Below are 16,634 nucleotides of genomic sequence, written 5' to 3' on the forward strand. Positions count from 1 at the left end.
CAGCTCTCTGTCTGTTCTGTGCTTAGTGGCAGTTCCCACGGCAAGCAGTGAATGCCCCGGGGTCCACCAGAGCAACTTGAAAGGAGAGCTGGTTCTGAGAAAGCAGCACCACGGCAGCTGGGGGAGGTTTGGCAACTGTTTGTGTGCGTGTCCTGGGCTATCCTGGAGCAGTTGTGTGGAACTATCTTCATTACAAGCTATCACACACGGCTTCACCTGAATCAACAATTCAAATATTTACAAGCAGCTGGAGTGCGTTAGGGGGGATTTAGTGCCATCATTCCAAATTTTGTAGGATATTAAGGCCTAGAGGCAACGAAGAAAGTGAAATGAGCAGAAAGCTCTATCGGCTGTAACAAAAAATGGCCATAAAACTATACCACGAGCACGCTGGTTCACTTCGCATTAACCTTTACGAAGGCTCACACCAGTGTTTAGACAGACTGGAATAATTAGATTTAGGTGTAATTACATGTTAGTTGTGGCTGATTAAGTATGCTAATTAATGTGCAATTACCCTTTGGTGGGAGAGATAATTGAACACAGGTAAAACTGCAGTAATTTAAAGAAATAGTGATTATTGTAATAGAAAGGCAAGCAGGGGAGAAAGAAGGTCCCTGAAGGGAAATGCCTGAACATGGATGCGGGTGAGTGTAGGCTACAGAAATCCTGCTGGGGTAACAAAAGGGAGGATGGTGAAATGCAGCACAGGTCAGGGCTAAAAATGAATTTGATTAAAGGGACACAGGACTTTAGCACCTAAACTGCAGTTTCATTTTGGTTTAGGCATTTGGCAGCCCGGATTTCAGGAGAAAGCACAAGAACTTCTATCGAGGAAGAGAGCATTGGAAGGAGATGTAAAAGCTGTGACCAAGCTGCAGAAGGGCTGGAATACTTTCCTCTAAGCTTACAGAGTTCCTGCAAAGGCACTTTGCAAAGAAACTGAAGATGGGGATGTGAAACTCTTCAGGCTGAAGAGGGCACTGTATCTTCATCCTCTCTTCTGTGGTTGGTCATTCAAACCAGGGATTAGTTTTAATAGTGAGGAAAACTGAGACAGGTGCTACAGCAGTTGACATGGATAGCTAAATCCAAGATGTAGTTTTGCTCTCATGGGCCAGAAAGTCACAGGGAAACAGTAAAGTGAGGGGAAAAATCAGAATAACTGGCATTGTGAGGTTCTTAGTGGGGCATAACGGAAGGGTTAAGGCTCAGCTATAAGTCATATCATGGAGCAGAGATTAGAGTAGGCTCACGGCCTTCAAGGATGTTCCTTCACAGCTGTTTGCAGAATTAGGCTCCTCATTTAACAGCATTGCGACACCTCTGGCCTCTGATCAAGGCAGCAGCTTTTCTCACTAACTGCTGACCACTTGTAACAGCACAATAAGCATGAGAAAGAATAAACAACGCCATCAAAAATAAGTTATCATCCGTTAAAAGACGCCACTTTGAGCAGTACACTGGCTATAGTTTTATTTTAAACAGCCCATACAGCCAAAAAATAAGACCAACAGCAACTCTGCTTGTGCGTGTGTGTGACTGGTACAGTGACAGCACCAAATCACGTCATACCAAGTTCGCTAATAAATTAACGAGTGAAAAGACAAATACAGTGCATACCTAAAGATCATCAATATGCGAGAGAAACACAGCTTAAGTGAAAGTATTTGCATATTCCTCTAGCTGTTTTAGCACTGCCCTTTTAAAAACGGACTAAACCAATCCTTGCTCCGCACAGATCATCTTGCAAGCACCGGGCTAAATCACAGCTTTGCCACAGGAACAAGGAAACTGCTCACGTGCCGCTTCCCTCGCAGGGGTGGGGAGGCATGTGCCCACTCTGAAGATCAGTGCTTGCCTTCCCGTGTGCCCCGAGGCCTGGAATGGATCACCGACACAGCCCTACCTCTCACCATGCTCCCGCACCTGCATGGGCAGCCCATGGGCTGGGCAGCAATGCAGGCACCCTGCATCAGCTGTGTCTCCCCTTAGCAGGCTGCTCCTGCCACCAGTTCCCTGCGCAGAACATTAAGGGGTACCTTTCTTGCACGCAATTTGCCCAGCGTGCATCACTGAGGAACAGGCCAAGCTTATTCTTGTCACTGCTTTATCATTGGTTTCATCTGGACTATAAGCATCCATCTATCAATAAATAACATCATTGGTTTAGCACTCATAAAAAAAAATCACAAAGCTTCCCGCTGCAAACCGTTTAACGAGTTCTTCGTGTTACCCCGTAAGCAGCCCTCAAGAATCGACTCTCTTTCCCCTCAAGCTTGGTAAGGCTCAGAGTAACAACCTTCCATGCTGCTTGGATGAGACACGGGCTCGGTTCGAAGCCCTCTGGCTACAGAGTCAAAACATTCCCACACTTCTACACGTGACGGCGTGAAGTGTGCGACTGCGCTGTGCACCAGCCTGCATCACAAGGGGGGACCGAACAGCACTTACTATTCATCTCCTCTCCAGGTGACTGAAGCAGTCCTTTTTACAAAGCCTATCAATCTAATCCAGGTAAACCGAAAAGCAAAAGTGCCTCTCAAGTGAGAACCAAAGCCTGAGCATACCAAGCACCCAAAACAAGAGTTCTTATCCACTGCCACTTGCTCTGACAAACCTTGTGAAAATAAAGCCTTGACTTGTGAGGGCACGCTTCCTTTTCCTGCTGGCCAGGACAGAAGGGTCTCAGTGACCCATGTTCTCTTCCAACTGAGTATTTATAAGGCACTAAAATTAAGCAAAAAAACAAAATAAAAAACAAAAGGCAAAACCCCAAAACTCCAAATAAACAGACTCACAACAAGCAAAACCCCCAATTAATAATTGCTTATACGAAATAGCAGCAGTTTTTCCAGTAGTTGTACAAAGCCAGAGCATTGATATTTGGGGGCAAAAACCAACAAAAAACCCCCAACTGTTAACCAATAACAAAGGAACTAAAACCTATACCCACTTAACATTTTATAATCAAAGCCCGTACAAATCTGATAGGCACAAGTAAAAAGCATTTGCTTCACACCTCAGCACTCGGTTTTGAAAGGGAACCAGGTGTTGGGGAGTGTGGCTGTGTGTTGTAGCTGTTGTAGCACAATGTAACCCCAGCAGCACGGTGCCACACAACACCACGCGGCGCGGCCAGAAGGACGTGGTCCCGTTGCTAAGCTGCCCTACAGCTGACTGACTGGAAGCAAACGATTAATGTGACAATTCATTCAGCTTTGGCACCTCTTTCTGTCACCTCCCTCCCATTTTCAAAAGTAATTTTTAAATATAGTTCTAGTTTATAGCTGGCATCGCTTCAGCGTCCTCTTTTCCAGTTCTTTTTCTTATGCTCAGGAGCCAGGTGAGTTCACCTGTGCCCAAGACAGATCCAAGATACACAAGGTAATCAGCACTTCAGATTTCTTAAAAAACAATCACTTTGAGTTTTGGAAAACTGTTTTTAAAGCATACTAGGAAATCCTAAACATAAGTTTATAAAGCATGAATTCATATCATTTAAATATCAACAAGAATGAGCTTATTTGGAGAGCAATAAAGCTTTTCTTTAAAAAGGATATACTGACTAGCTAGAGTAAATTCATCTTTCCCTGATTGCTTAATTAGGCCGTTCAAGCTCAGTGCCTGGCAGCTTTGCAGATTTTGTCGTACACTTCTGGGAAGGCATCCTTGCAATTCATTTGCTCCCTCAGACTGTGGTACAGCGAACCATCAAACATATCCCAGAACTCCTCACGGGTCATGTAGCAATCTGCATACAGCATCTGGAAACTGAAGTTGAAAAATAAAAGGAAGAGAGGGATTCAGTATTAATTGTCCCACAGGATGTGAAGAAGAACTAAGAAGAAAATGGACAGGGCAAGCTCTGGAGGGCAAATATTCAACAGAAAAAAGATATGCTGATATGGATCACGCTGGGACACTCAGCCAATAGATGGATGCAGCACTGTGTTCTTTCGCTTCTTAAGATTTCTTTGGACTCCACATTGAGAATAAAACTGGAAAGGTGTGAGCCAACCAAACCAGATGAGGTCAGGAATATAAATTTATACTGTAAATGAAGCACAGTGTAACAGAATTCCATTCACAAAAATAGATTCGTAGAATCGTTAGAGTTGGAAGGGACCTCTGAGGGCCAGCCAGTCCAGCTCCCCTGCAATGCACAGCTTCAGAACACAATTTAGTTGTGTACTCTTCCTTACTTCCACACTGCTCTCCCTGCAATGCAGCAGGCATCAGAGCACAGCAGTAAAACACAAACTGTTATAAAAAGCCCCGTTGTCATTATGAAAACTCTGAGATAAAGCATTTATACATTGTTCATTCTTTCCAGTGACGGGTACAGAAGAGACAGGACTTTGCTGGCAAAAAGATTTAAATTAAAAGCTTAGTTCCAAATTAATTTTAAAAGCTTAACATTAACTTTTGGTTGCTTTGTTCTCTGGCAGATCACATCATAACTGAACGACTTTTATAATCTCCACAATACCTTGAAGCATACTCACCATTGCTACTCAGCCACATGGGATGTAATCACTGTTAGACTGAGAAACGGGTCAAAAAAGAAATGCAGCTAAATCATACTGATGGTATACAAATACTGCGTAGCTGCTTTTTATTGGGGAGAAACAAGTCTGTAGCTGCCTGTCTGCTGATGCTACTACGGCAAATTAGGCTGTCAGGAGTCAGTGACAGATGGTGGGTGTCTACCTCACGCCCACTGTGGTCTTGTGTAACCAGAATCAGGGCAGCAAAAAGGAGGCTGGGAAAGCTCCAGCTGTGGGAAAGGCTCCCACCACAGCGCAGGGAGCGGTCAGGGCTGGGCTCCTGCTGGGAGGACGCATGAGCCCAAGGACAGGGCAGAGCGCGTGCCGCTGCCATGGCAAGGAGCCCAGCAGCCCCAAGGGCAGGTGGGGAAGCTGTCCAAACTTAACAGCCTGCGGGATTCCTGAAGGGCCTGTGGCCTGCTGCAGCCAAAGCAGCCCTTGCTCTGCCCCTGATCTGGATCAGCCTTCAAACAAGTCAGCCTCAGCGTGCAAGGTCAGCGGTTACCTCCTGAAGGACTGGGATACCAGCCCCGCTGAGAGCGGTCACTGCGCTACACTAACGCTGCCTCGGGGCAGCAGCTGGTTTACATCCCATCAGCACAGACCTGCTGAGGTCCCTCTGACCGCACGGACCGGGTTTGTCGCAGCGAAGATTCTGCTCCCAGAGCAGCACGGAGCTGAGAGGATGCAGAGGTGGCCAGTTTGGAAGCTACCCAGCTCCCAGACACATCGCACAAACCTCCACCGACGAGCCCACGTATTTGGTTGGTTTTGCAATCAAATGACGATAGTGCAATCACATTATAAAACTGTAACATCAAAATTCATCATTAAACTAACTTATAATTACGCTTTTTAAGATGTTGCGGTATTACATTGCCGCAGTGCAAAATAAGTGGGATGAAACTACACAGATGTAAGATATATGGTACTGCCACTATTCCAAGGAGTGGGAACCTTACCCATGCACGCTTCTCACAAACTTTTCCATTTGCCTCATGGAAGCCCTGGCTTCAAATTGTTTCGTTTTGGGCTCTCCATAAGCTCCAATATCCACGTAGAGTTCTGTTTCATCCCCTTTGGGGTGGACCATACCGGGATTATTGGGCAGTATGAAAGGACATAACCAAAGAGGGTATACCTGCAGAGGTAAGAAAACACTTCATTAATGACTCTTAACAGAACGATCATTTAAGCAATCTCTTAATAAAGGTGACAAAGAGATAAGAGGATTTCTTCCCAAGCTGGGATCAAATCTTACACAGCTTTCCCTTTCCAATTCTCTTGCTGCAGTTCTTAGATCCACTTTCTAATCACTGTAACAAATAGATTGAGATGCTCAGTCAGAACACGTGCAGTGTGTTCCAGGAACTACATCTCCTCCCCATTAAATACTTCAACACCTGAATGTACGTTTAAAATTGAAAAGAATACTTCTCCCAGGACACGATAATGACCTTTCACACAAGCTGAATATTATGTCTTAAAAGAAATGGCCACAATTCTTGCAACAGGCACTCCACGATTCACCGAATTTTAAAGCATACATTCTTACATTAAGGTCAACGTGGAAGGTTTGGATGGACTTTTCAAGGCTCTTCATTGGGACCAACATGTCTTGAACAACATGGTGTTGCTCATACAGCTTCCGAATGGCTTCTCCTTGGGTGAGTTTTAACAACGAGATTTTGGGAGGAACCATCCAGCCAAACAGGTAGCGGAAAACAGGGTTATTGCCAAAAGGAATGATATCCTTTGAAGAGGAAAGACAAGAAAAGTTTGACTTAGGAATGTGTAATTGAACCAAAAAACAATACTCGAGAATCCTGAGAGTAACATTGGATGAGATTTCCAATAAATATAACTGCTAAGCTCTTATAATGCAAATGTGAAGTAGGAGAGGTCTGGATTGAATTTCGCTACCGAGCCCTTCCCTAAGCATCTTCTTGTTATGACAAAGGACTTTCAGACTCATGTAACTCACAATATTTCATCAGCCCTAAACACTTCCAGAAAATGAAGTTTGGGGAACAGCTGGCTATTATCTTAAAACAAGCGTGGGGAGCTCATAAGAAGAGAAACTTGCAAAACTCTTGCAAGAACTGACACGCACAAGATCAGATCTCAAACGAATTTTAAAGCTGTAAAATGTGAAGTACTTGCTACACAGATAACTCCTGTTTGTTTCCCTTCTCCAGCAGCTGCAATTCAGAATGCAGCAGTAGGAAATTCAAAATGTAGCAATAGGAATCCTTCATAATGTCAAATAAAACTTTTGCGTAATTGCACATCAGGAGAAATAAGTTTATAGAACTCAAATTAATGACTTACTTTATAATGAGTGTTACGAGCTTAGGCAAGTTCAGGAAGGATGCGTTCTCAGCCACAATTCATTCCACCTTCGTGTTTTTATCACTGTCTTTAGAAATCACTCAGTAGGCATAAAGGCTTAATGCTTAAATACATAGTTAAGTTTTACATTCAGAAAAGCATTCAACCATTAATTAGGAAGTGATGATACAATGCCTTAAGTGTTGCCAAGGGAAAGAAGCTACAATGTACGTGCACTGGGAAAGTGCAGAGTACCTTCCCATAGATGCTACTGCAAGTTTGGAACTCTTCTTACCTGGAGTTCCCAGAAAATACTACGTGTATGCCTGTGGTAATAATGTCTTGAAGGGATGTATTCAATTCCAGTCTTGTTGGCTTTCAAATACTTCTCCACATGCTTGAAGAACCACGGCTTGTAGTAGTTGCCAATTCTGTTTATCTACAAGACATAGATTCATTAGCAAACCCCAACACAAGTAACAATAACAACTTACTAGACAACACTATGTCCTCACAATTCCCTTAAAATGAAGAAACGTTATACCCTTTGGGACAGTTCCAGTGAGGCTTCCTCAGGAAACCTAGGGAGCCTCCATTTCTCCTTCTTCCTGCCACATGCACAGCTCCAGCTTATCTTTCCTCTCATTAAGATTTGTCTAAATAAGGCTTTCCTGTTATGAGCAGGTTGAAAAACCACGAATGTGGTTAAAAAACTACGCATGTGGCAAAACTGGATTCCTTAAGTAGTGACCTCTCAACCCCTCATTAATCCAAAGCTTCATTAAAGCAGAGGAGAAACATGCCAGCTGAGCAGTGCAGTGAACGAACAGCACATCCCTCCTGTGCACAGCTCTGATTTGTCTTACCAATATTGGCTGTCTTTAAGAGCATGCTGGAGAAGGAGTTACTCTGAAACAACATTGTTCTGTATATGAAAAAAGACAACTCCTCCCTAGGTACTGAAATGCAAACACGGTAGATTAAATTATTGGCTATAAAACTGAAAATTAATGGGTCACTTCTCCCTAATTGAAGATTACAGACTCTGTTGTAACAACAAAGAGCTGCAATTTAAAACATTCTGACAGACAGATCTATTTTTTCACCCCACATTAAGAAAGTGTTCTATTCTTCTGGTTCTAGTTTTATATTGTCATATGGTAGTAAAGCTTCAGTTAAACTTTCGGATATCGTTTTCGTTGGGAATAACTTCTCTTTAGTTACCTTCCTTGGTTCAGCTTCATCAGTCAAGACTCCTGTCATGATGACAGCTTCTTCCAAAGAATACACAAGTCCTTCCACAAAACTATTCTCCTTTTTCTTTGATTCTTCAGTAAACTTTTCACAAATATTCCGCAGTCCTCGTACAGGCTCGTAGTGTAATTTGATGTATTTCTTGGCAGGAATCATTTTTATTTCTGCTGCAACCAGGAAACCCAGAGTACCACAAGACCAAGGCACTGCGTAAAATAGGTCTGAGTTTTCAGTCTGCAAAAAGCACATCATAGGAAATCATCTATCCACATCGATAACTGTCAATGACATAGCAAATGATAGCAAAATAACATTTTGTCTTACTGGTGAACATCTCACAAGGCTTCCATCAGCGAGGACCAGTTCGTAGGCCATACAGGTATGCTGGAAAAGCCCGTAGATATGGGATGAAGACTCAATGCCCGTTCCCATGATCAGACCACCTTGTTGAGAGAGCACAGAACAAATCCAATGCAACACACTTCAGAATGGAGGTGATATACTAGCACAAAGTTCAAGAGAGTATTTTAGGAAAGATGTAAATAAAGCAACGTGTCACTGCACAGCAAGCAAATGAAGTGCAGGAAATGAGTCGATTTCTTCTCATCACAGCAGCCCTTACCTACAGTAAGGTCATCAAGCTCTGGCACCACAGGAATAGTCCATCCCATAGGATTCAGGTATGCAGTCAACTGGCCCATGGTCACCAAAGGCTCCACACGAACAATCTACAAAGAGAGAAAACCCAATCCTCCCATCAGACATAAATTAAGTGTTTGGAATGAATGATGACAAAACGTGGCCAACTGGCACGTACTTCCATCTGTTATCAGAATTCAGAGCCTTGCTTTCCCAAGAGCAGCACTAAAAATAGTTGAAACTGCTAAGTGATTCCTCCTCTGCCTCAACGTCTTGTTGCTCAGTGCCCAGAACCATAAATCGTTCTGGTCTTTTAGGCTTCAGCGCATAGAACTAAGTGATTCCATATGCTGTTTTTTGGGGATAGAAAGATCCAAGCCCACATTGTGAAAACTAAAATTTGGTAGGTTTACTGCTACAAAAATCCTTTGCTCTTTGTGGAGTCTAGCTGCACTTCAGCTATAAATACGGTAAAGCAAAAGCTGTACATTTCAGTATTACAACAGTGTTGCGTTACCTGTCTCTCACTGTCTACTTCCAGAACATCCATCAAGTTGATCATGATGTTCTTATGGGTCTTCTTATACTTTCCAACACGAAGTGACACAGTCAGCCAGCCGGGCCGACCAGTGCACATGTATCTTTTACCACCTTCATCTTTCCACTCCCGCACCTGCAAGAGGAATCAACCAAACCCGTACTTTAAAATATACACATATATTCAGCTATGTTTTCCCTTCAATGTGAAAAAATGCTCACAGTTATTCCTGTAGTCAGTAGGACTAGGGAGGTGATTGTCCCTCTCTATTCGGTGCTAGTGAGGCTGCACCTCAAGTACTGTGTTCAGTTTTGGGCCCCTCACTACAAGAAAGGCAGCGAGGCCCTGGAGTCTGTCTAGGAGAAGGGGAACAAAACTGTGAAGGGTCTGGAGTACAAGTGTTATGGGGAGAAGCTGAGGGAACTGGGATTGCTCAGTCTGGAGGGGACTCAGGGGAGACCTCATCTGCAGCTCCCTGAGAGGAGGTTGTGGTGAGGTGGGGTTGGCCTCTGCTCCAGGTAACAGCAATAGGATGAGAGGTGATGGCCTCCAGTTGCTCCAAGGGAGGCTCAGGCTGGATATTAGGAAGAATTTCTTCTCAGAAAGAGCGGCGATGCACTGGCACAGGCTGCCCAGGGAGGTGGTGGGGTCACCGTCCCCTGAGGTGCTCCAGAACCGTGGGGATGAGGCACTGAGGGACGTGGGTAGTGGGCATGGGGGGGTGGTTCGGGGGTCTCAGAGGCCTTTTCCAACCTTGATGATCCTGCGATTCCCTGCGTGCATGCTGAGGGCAAGTAACACAGCCTGGCCGTCCCTACCCCGTGCTCGGTAGCGATGTTTGGAAGCCTCCCTGCGGACCCCTGAACTTCGGAACGCAAGAGGGGTCATGCTACCACCGAGCCACAGGACGCCTCGGGTCGGCAGGGCCCTTACAGCCCAGCAGCCCCAACCCCTGCCGAGGGTGGGTGCCCGCGGCAGACCAGGCTCCCCTTTAGCTGGAAGCCATCCCTCCCGGTCTGCACGCAGAGCCGCCCTCCCGTTCGCAGCCTCGGCCGGAGGCACGCAGAGCCTCCCGTTCCCGGACGGGAGAGCCGCGAGCAGAAGCCCGGCGGTCAGGGCTCTCCCCGAGGTCCGTCCCTTCGCTCTCCCAGGCCTCACCTGCGCCTGGATGTGCCGGACGCGCTGCCCGTGCAGCCGCGGGGCGCTGTGCAGCCGCCGCACGGCCCACGCGCGCAGCTGGTAGTACACGTCGAAGAGGATGGAGAGCGGCATCAGGAAGAAGCAGACGAAGATCCAGCGGTGGTTCACCAGCACGGCCTCCAGCCCGCGGTGCCGCACCCACAGCAGCAGCAGGAGCAGCCCCGCGCCCAGCGACCACACCGCCGACATGGCGCCCGCACCGAACCGAACCGCACCGCACCGCTCCGCACCGCACCGCACCGCACCGCGCTCCCCTCGCGTCGCCGGACCCCGGCGCACCGCGCCCGCCGCTCGCGCGCTAGTCGCCCGGCCCCGCCTCCCCCCCCGCGAGCCCGCGCCTCATTGGTCGTCGCCGGCCTCCGCCCTGAGGCGAGGGGAGGGGAGCGACCAATCGGAGAGCTGCGGGGAGATCGGACCAGGCGCTGAGGGCGCTGATTGGCTGCGCGCGGCCGGCCCCGCTCTGCCCTCATCGCAGCCGCCGGGGTTGGGGCGGGGGCAGCACCTGGACGGGGGGCGGGTGCGGCGATGGGGGCTGGGGATCCCGGCTCTGGGCTGAAGGATTGGGGATCCATCCCTCCCCCCCGGGGCCTGAGGTATCGGAGACCCCGTAGTGGGGACTGAAGGGGTGGGGACGGGGGCGGGGGCAGAGGTATTGGGGTCCCCCTGGTCGGGGGTGAGGTGTTAGGATGGGGCCTGAGGCGTTGGAACCCTCTGGTTGGGGCTGAGGTTTTGGGATGGGGCCTGAGGCACTGGGGACCCCTCTGCTTCGGGTGAGGGTATGGGGCTAGGGCTGAGGTATTGGGGTCCTGGTGAGGGTGTGGGCATGGGGACAGGGCCTGAGGTATTAGGGACCCCCCCAGTCGGGGCTTAGAGGGGTGTGGGGCTGGACATGGGGCCTTGGCAGCTCTGCAGAAGAGCTGCTTTGTGCCCAGGGTCACTCAGGCAAAGGGATTCATGCTGATGCCCTTAGACTCGGGGGCAGAACCCCATCATGTGCCTCTTGTGCAGCTTTGTGGTGGTGGTTTTGGTGCCCCCATAGAAACTCTGAAGTGCTGTGCCATCCATTTTGTAGAAAGGAGAAAGAGGCAGCCCCCAACACACAGCTTGCTCTCGAAAACCCTGATGGTTTTTGAGACAGCGTGACAGCAGACAGGGACGTACACCACGTCCTTGAGGAAGATGAGGCATTTCTGCAGTCAGAGTCTCTCAAGAGGTGTGATGCCAGAGAGGAGAATGGTGACAGCGGTGTCCTGCAGGCAGCAGTTGCAGGGCTCTAGGACATGCTCACACAGTGCCAGCAGGTGGCCCAAGCCCTGCTCCACCAGCCTCAGGTTGCTGCTCCAGGGGCACAGAGACGCCGTCACAACACTGCTGGCTTCAGAGTCCACCAAGGAGGTGCCAGCTGGCCCTGTGCCACAGGAACGTGATATCAGGATATTTCATGAGGATGCCACCAGGGCTGAGAATGTTGTCACGTCGTGACGTGTCGTGCTGACATTTCAAATGGTGACTCTTCCTCTTTGAAAGAAAGATCTGCACCTTTGGCTGCCACAGGAGTGACTCAGGAGCGCTGAATTGAGAGGGACTGCTGCATCATAGCTCAAAGCTCAGTCACAGCAGGTGTTCACACCTTGTAGTCTCCCTCAGGAAACCTGGAGATGCTGGTTTGAACCCGGTTCATTTTTCTGTCCCATTGCTCGTATCCAAAGACTGCTCTGCAGCGTCGCTGCCCTGACGTTTGGAAATGTTCTCCTGATTTTCAGCCTAACTTTATTCATGGCCAGATTGTATTTGTTGCACTTGTGCCTAGGCTGTCCACTAGCTCTTTTCCTTCTTGTATTTGAGCCGATGTTATCTGTTTTTGCTTACCAATTTGCCTGCTGGCTGGAATTATGCATGGAAAAGAAGTTTCCCATGCCCTACGTGAGGTTGTTTTAACCTCTCTAAAGGAGCTAAATAATTATTCTTCATCTGAGGGTGACTGAGTGCAGGGTTTGTAGTATAACAGCATCATTTATTCATAAGGGGATTTTTACGCCCTCAATGTAAAGAATGTTTGGAACTTGTTTTTCTATGAAGATCCATTAAAAGTGTTTATAACGTTTTCCAAGATCTGCTCGTGTTTTCGTAAGGCCCTGTGCAACAAGAAGGGAGCAGGTGAGCTCGAAGACTGCAACGTGAAACCGTGCTTTGAAGGAACAGAAATGAATCACTGTTCAGATTACAGTGGAATTGCCTATATGTGTAGTGGTGCCAGGTACAGGAGTTGGGGGGGTGAGGGAAGGGGGAGAGAGGTTTTTTTAAGGCTGACGTTGTTTCAATTTTAGTTATTTTGGGTGTGGGCAAAACATCATCCAGCAACCGACGCAGGCTTAGCAAAACATCATTTTTAAATATGGTACAAAAAGCTGACATTCCCTGGGTATCTTCTGTAAGAATAAAATCCCACTTCTCCTCAATTCAATTATCATTTTAAGGGTGCTTAAAAAAGCAGTCTTCTTCCTCCTTCCTTTTCCTGCCATCCCTTCCGCCCACTCGTGCTGTTCTGGGCATGCTGTGCAGTACAAATGCTTCTGCTGTCACGGTACAACAGGCTGGAGAACTGATCTAACTGAGGAATTAAACTACTTTTTAAATATCCTTTTCCACCTGCTCTGATCAGCTTTCTGATGAGTTCACACCCCGCACATCTCTGCGTAGGTGGCATGGAGGGTGCAGAGCAGGGGCTTCTCATCGACCGCGTGGATCATCTCCTCGGTGAGTGCTCATCAGATTGCTCTGCCAACACTGGCAGCACTTTGTTGGTTATAAAGCTGGACTTAGCAGTGGCTATGCCACAGCCTTTGGACAAAGAATGGAAAGATGCAGCTATAAAGGGGCGTGATGTTGCACAGAGCATTTGGGCTGCAGACAAAAATAGGCTGGAAACTTGTGTCTCCACGGGAAGGGCGTCAAGAGGCACTCAGAGGAACCAAAGGAAGGCATTGAGAGAGTGAGAAAGCCCTTATTTCACGAGAGCTCCCTTAGCCCTGGTACTGACTGCCACAGCGCTGCTGTTGGGTGGCACCGGGACGAGGGAAGGACGGGCAATAGTACTAGTTATGAAAATTAATTGGGAGTTTTGGAAAGGCTGCAAGCCTTCTACGTCCAGCAAACGGACGAGCCCACGGTTACTAGGGGTTTGGAGCGCCTTTCCCTGATCACCATGGGTGTCCAGCATTCTGGCTTTTCTGAGCTGCCTTGATTGAAGAGGAATCATCTTGGGCTGCATACAGGTAGGTCTCTCCAAATGTAATTCAACCTCTTTATTTCCACGGAAACAACAACAGCTGCAGTGAGCACACTAACACTGTTTGGCAGAGCACAAAACACCGGTATTCAACGTAGTCACCAGCATTAGCTCTGCATTTCTGTCAGAAATAAACAAGAGCCTGCATGTCACGCCCGTAAATGGGACGTGATTTCGGAGGGTTCACCCACGGTGGGGCTCAAACTGGTATGAGAGAAGCTCCCTCTGCTGAGAAACCAAAGCACCTTCCAGTGCCTTGAGCAGATAGGGTGGAAGGACGCAGGCTGTTGCACGGGGATGCTGGCGTGTGTTGCTCCTGATACTGAGGAATACATCCTGTGACCGAAGAGAAATGTTACATTTCAGCTTTAGGGCTGAAAATACGGGAGGGTTGGGACCCCAGCGGTCACCTTGGGATGAAGCAGATGTCGGGTGTGAGATAAAGTCTGGAATATGCATGGGACGGGGCCCAGCCTTCGGAGCCTGTTTGCTGTGTCAGGAAGCAAGGTCAGCACGTTCTGCTGAAAAGCATGCCGGGAGCTCTGGTGTATTCACTAAACCCAGCTCTACAACCGCCTGTGAAAAGACACTCTGTCTGGGATTTATAAAAAGAATCACTTGTCAAAACAGAGAGCTGGGCTGGGAGAGGAAGGCAGCTCTGCCTTCATTGTCACGGGGCTGGTGTCCTCAGCAGCCCCTGCAACGTGGCTGTGGTGGAGGAGCTGGGTGTCGGAGCAGCTGGGACCCTGCTCTGGGCTTACAGGCTGGGGTGGGCCTGGCTGGGTGGGAGAGGTGGCAGCTGGGCAGCGCTGATGAACCTTCATGGCCCAGCACAGCCACCTGAGCTGGAGCAGCAGGTGGAGAAGTGATTGTCGCATCAGAGAACCACAAAGGCTGGAAAAAACCTCTGAGATCCCCAAGACCAACCCCAACCCACTGCCCACTGCCCATGTCCCTCAGTGCCACATGCCCATGGTTCTGGAGCACCTCCAAGCAAGGTGTGTCCAGCATCTTCCTGGGCAGCCTGTGCCAGAGCATCACCACTCATCTAACCCGAACCTCCAGGTGATGGCAGTCCCCATCTCCTTCCATCAGTGAGATCCTGGAGGCACTGACTGTGCTGGGAATCAGGAAGGAGCTGCAGTCACTGAAAGGTCCCCCGTGCAATAAAAGTATACTTTGGAGTCATGATATAACACACGTGTGCCCGTGGCCTCCAGGATGCCAAGGTGAACTGCTGCAGAAGGCAGCTGTGGAGCACAGGGCTCTGGGGCACCTCTCCCACCACCTCCTTGTGCCTGGAGGGCCACATGCTGTGGGAACACGCACAAAACATTTGGGGCTGACGTGCCGGCGAAGGCTTGCCCATGTCACCAGAAGAAAACACAGGGGGATGTCTCACCCTGTAGGCCAAATTGTTCTCCTGTTTTCAGCTCCCAGCAAATCTGCACGTGCGTTTGGCCTTCTGGTACCAGATGCACTCACGGCCCCTTTTCCTCCAAATAAAGCTCAGATTTTTGCTGCCTTGGCCGTCCCCGTCCTCTCTGCCTGGTGCTGTCACTCAGTCACCTGCCTGCTTTCATTTATTTCAACATTTGAAACATTTTATGGGCCCACTCCCAGATGATGTAAAGCGCTAAAACTCTAGGCCGTGCTCCAAACCCATCAAACTGCAGCTCAGCGCCGGATCCAGACCTCGGGGTTTGGTTCCCCAGGCCGAGGGAAAATAGAAATGCTGTACGCAAAGCAGAAAAGTGGCAAAGGAGAGCTGAAACAAGGGCTTGAAAACGCTGATTATATAAGGGCTGCGTCGCTATAAAAAATACACCATTGTTCCGATGAGAGGGAACTCTATCAGGGATAAACGCTGCTCAGTCGCTCGTCCCTTTCAATTGCCTTTGTCACAGCCCACCTCCAGGAGCTGCAGCGGCACAGAGCAGCAGCCCAAGGCACGCGTGTCCAGAAGTTGTCTCTGTCGGTGGGGTGCAGCTGGAGCTCGCGGGTTGTGGAGGTGCTCAGCAGTGGCAGCGCGCTGTGACAGCTGCTGGTGAGATCTGCCTCCACCTGCGGGAACAGGAGCGTGCGCCGATCCAGCTGCCACTCACACAGCTCATCCCAAAGCTCCGATCAGAACGCCCTCGGCTTGCTTAGAATCCAGCTATGCCCACGGCTGCTGCACGGGGAGAAGATCCAACCAGAACGGGAGGAAAGGAGCGTTCCGCAGTGAAACCACAGAATTCGCAGGGCGGTGGGGATCCGCTTTGCGTTGAAGTGGGGGTGCTGAGACCAGTGTCAGAGCAGGGTCCCACCCTTAGGGTGCTGGTGTCCCAGTAGGATATCCAGTAGGGTACCAGTGTCTCACCCATAGGGTACTGGTGTCCTACCCGTAGGGTGTTGGTGTCCCACCTGTAGGGTTACTGGTGTCCCACCTATAGGGTACTGGAGACCCACACATAGGGTATGGGTGTCCTACCTGTAAGGTACCGGTATCTCACCCATAGGTCACTGGTGTCCCACCCACAGGGTACTGGCGTCCCAGCCACGTGGCAGTGATGTCCACAGCTTGCCCCACTGGCTGTGCTTTCCTCATCTCGAAGCTCTCTCCCCTCGCTCCCCACCTCCTGTACCCCAAGGACCACCGAGGGCTGTGCCCTCACCATCCTTAGACACTCCCACAAACCCAGCTCATCGAGCCCTCCCCCCAGACACCTCCTGGGGATGAGAACGCCGCTCCCCCTCCCCGACCTCCACCCTCGCCTCCCTTAGGAGACCACGGACCCACGATGCAGCGCCCCGCGAGCTCGGGAGCTCCGTGGGGCCCCGCCGCCGCCCG

The 16,634-nt window shown here is 49.1% G+C and overlaps 1 protein-coding gene and 1 long non-coding RNA gene across 2 annotated transcripts; one reads left to right on the top strand and one right to left on the bottom strand.

Moving 5' to 3' along the window:
- On the bottom strand, positions 1,451-10,782 carry DHCR24 (24-dehydrocholesterol reductase). The gene is made up of 9 exons (XM_021404927.1): positions 10,471-10,782; positions 9,292-9,447; positions 8,758-8,863; positions 8,460-8,578; positions 8,106-8,369; positions 7,177-7,320; positions 6,106-6,303; positions 5,513-5,691; positions 1,451-3,774 (listed from the first exon to the last, which is right to left on the bottom strand). Exons 1-9 carry the CDS (start codon positions 10,699-10,701, stop codon positions 3,621-3,623), a joined length of 1,551 nt encoding a protein of 516 aa, XP_021260602.1. The 5' UTR covers positions 10,702-10,782; the 3' UTR covers positions 1,451-3,620.
- LOC110402902 lies at positions 11,013-12,622 on the top strand. The gene is made up of 2 exons (XR_002441387.1): positions 11,013-11,105; positions 11,585-12,622. It is a non-coding gene; the product is annotated as an uncharacterized LOC110402902 (long non-coding RNA).

Source organism: Numida meleagris, chromosome 7 (assembly GCF_002078875.1).
Source record: "Numida meleagris isolate 19003 breed g44 Domestic line chromosome 7, NumMel1.0, whole genome shotgun sequence".
Lineage (NCBI taxonomy): Eukaryota > Metazoa > Chordata > Aves > Galliformes > Numididae > Numida > Numida meleagris.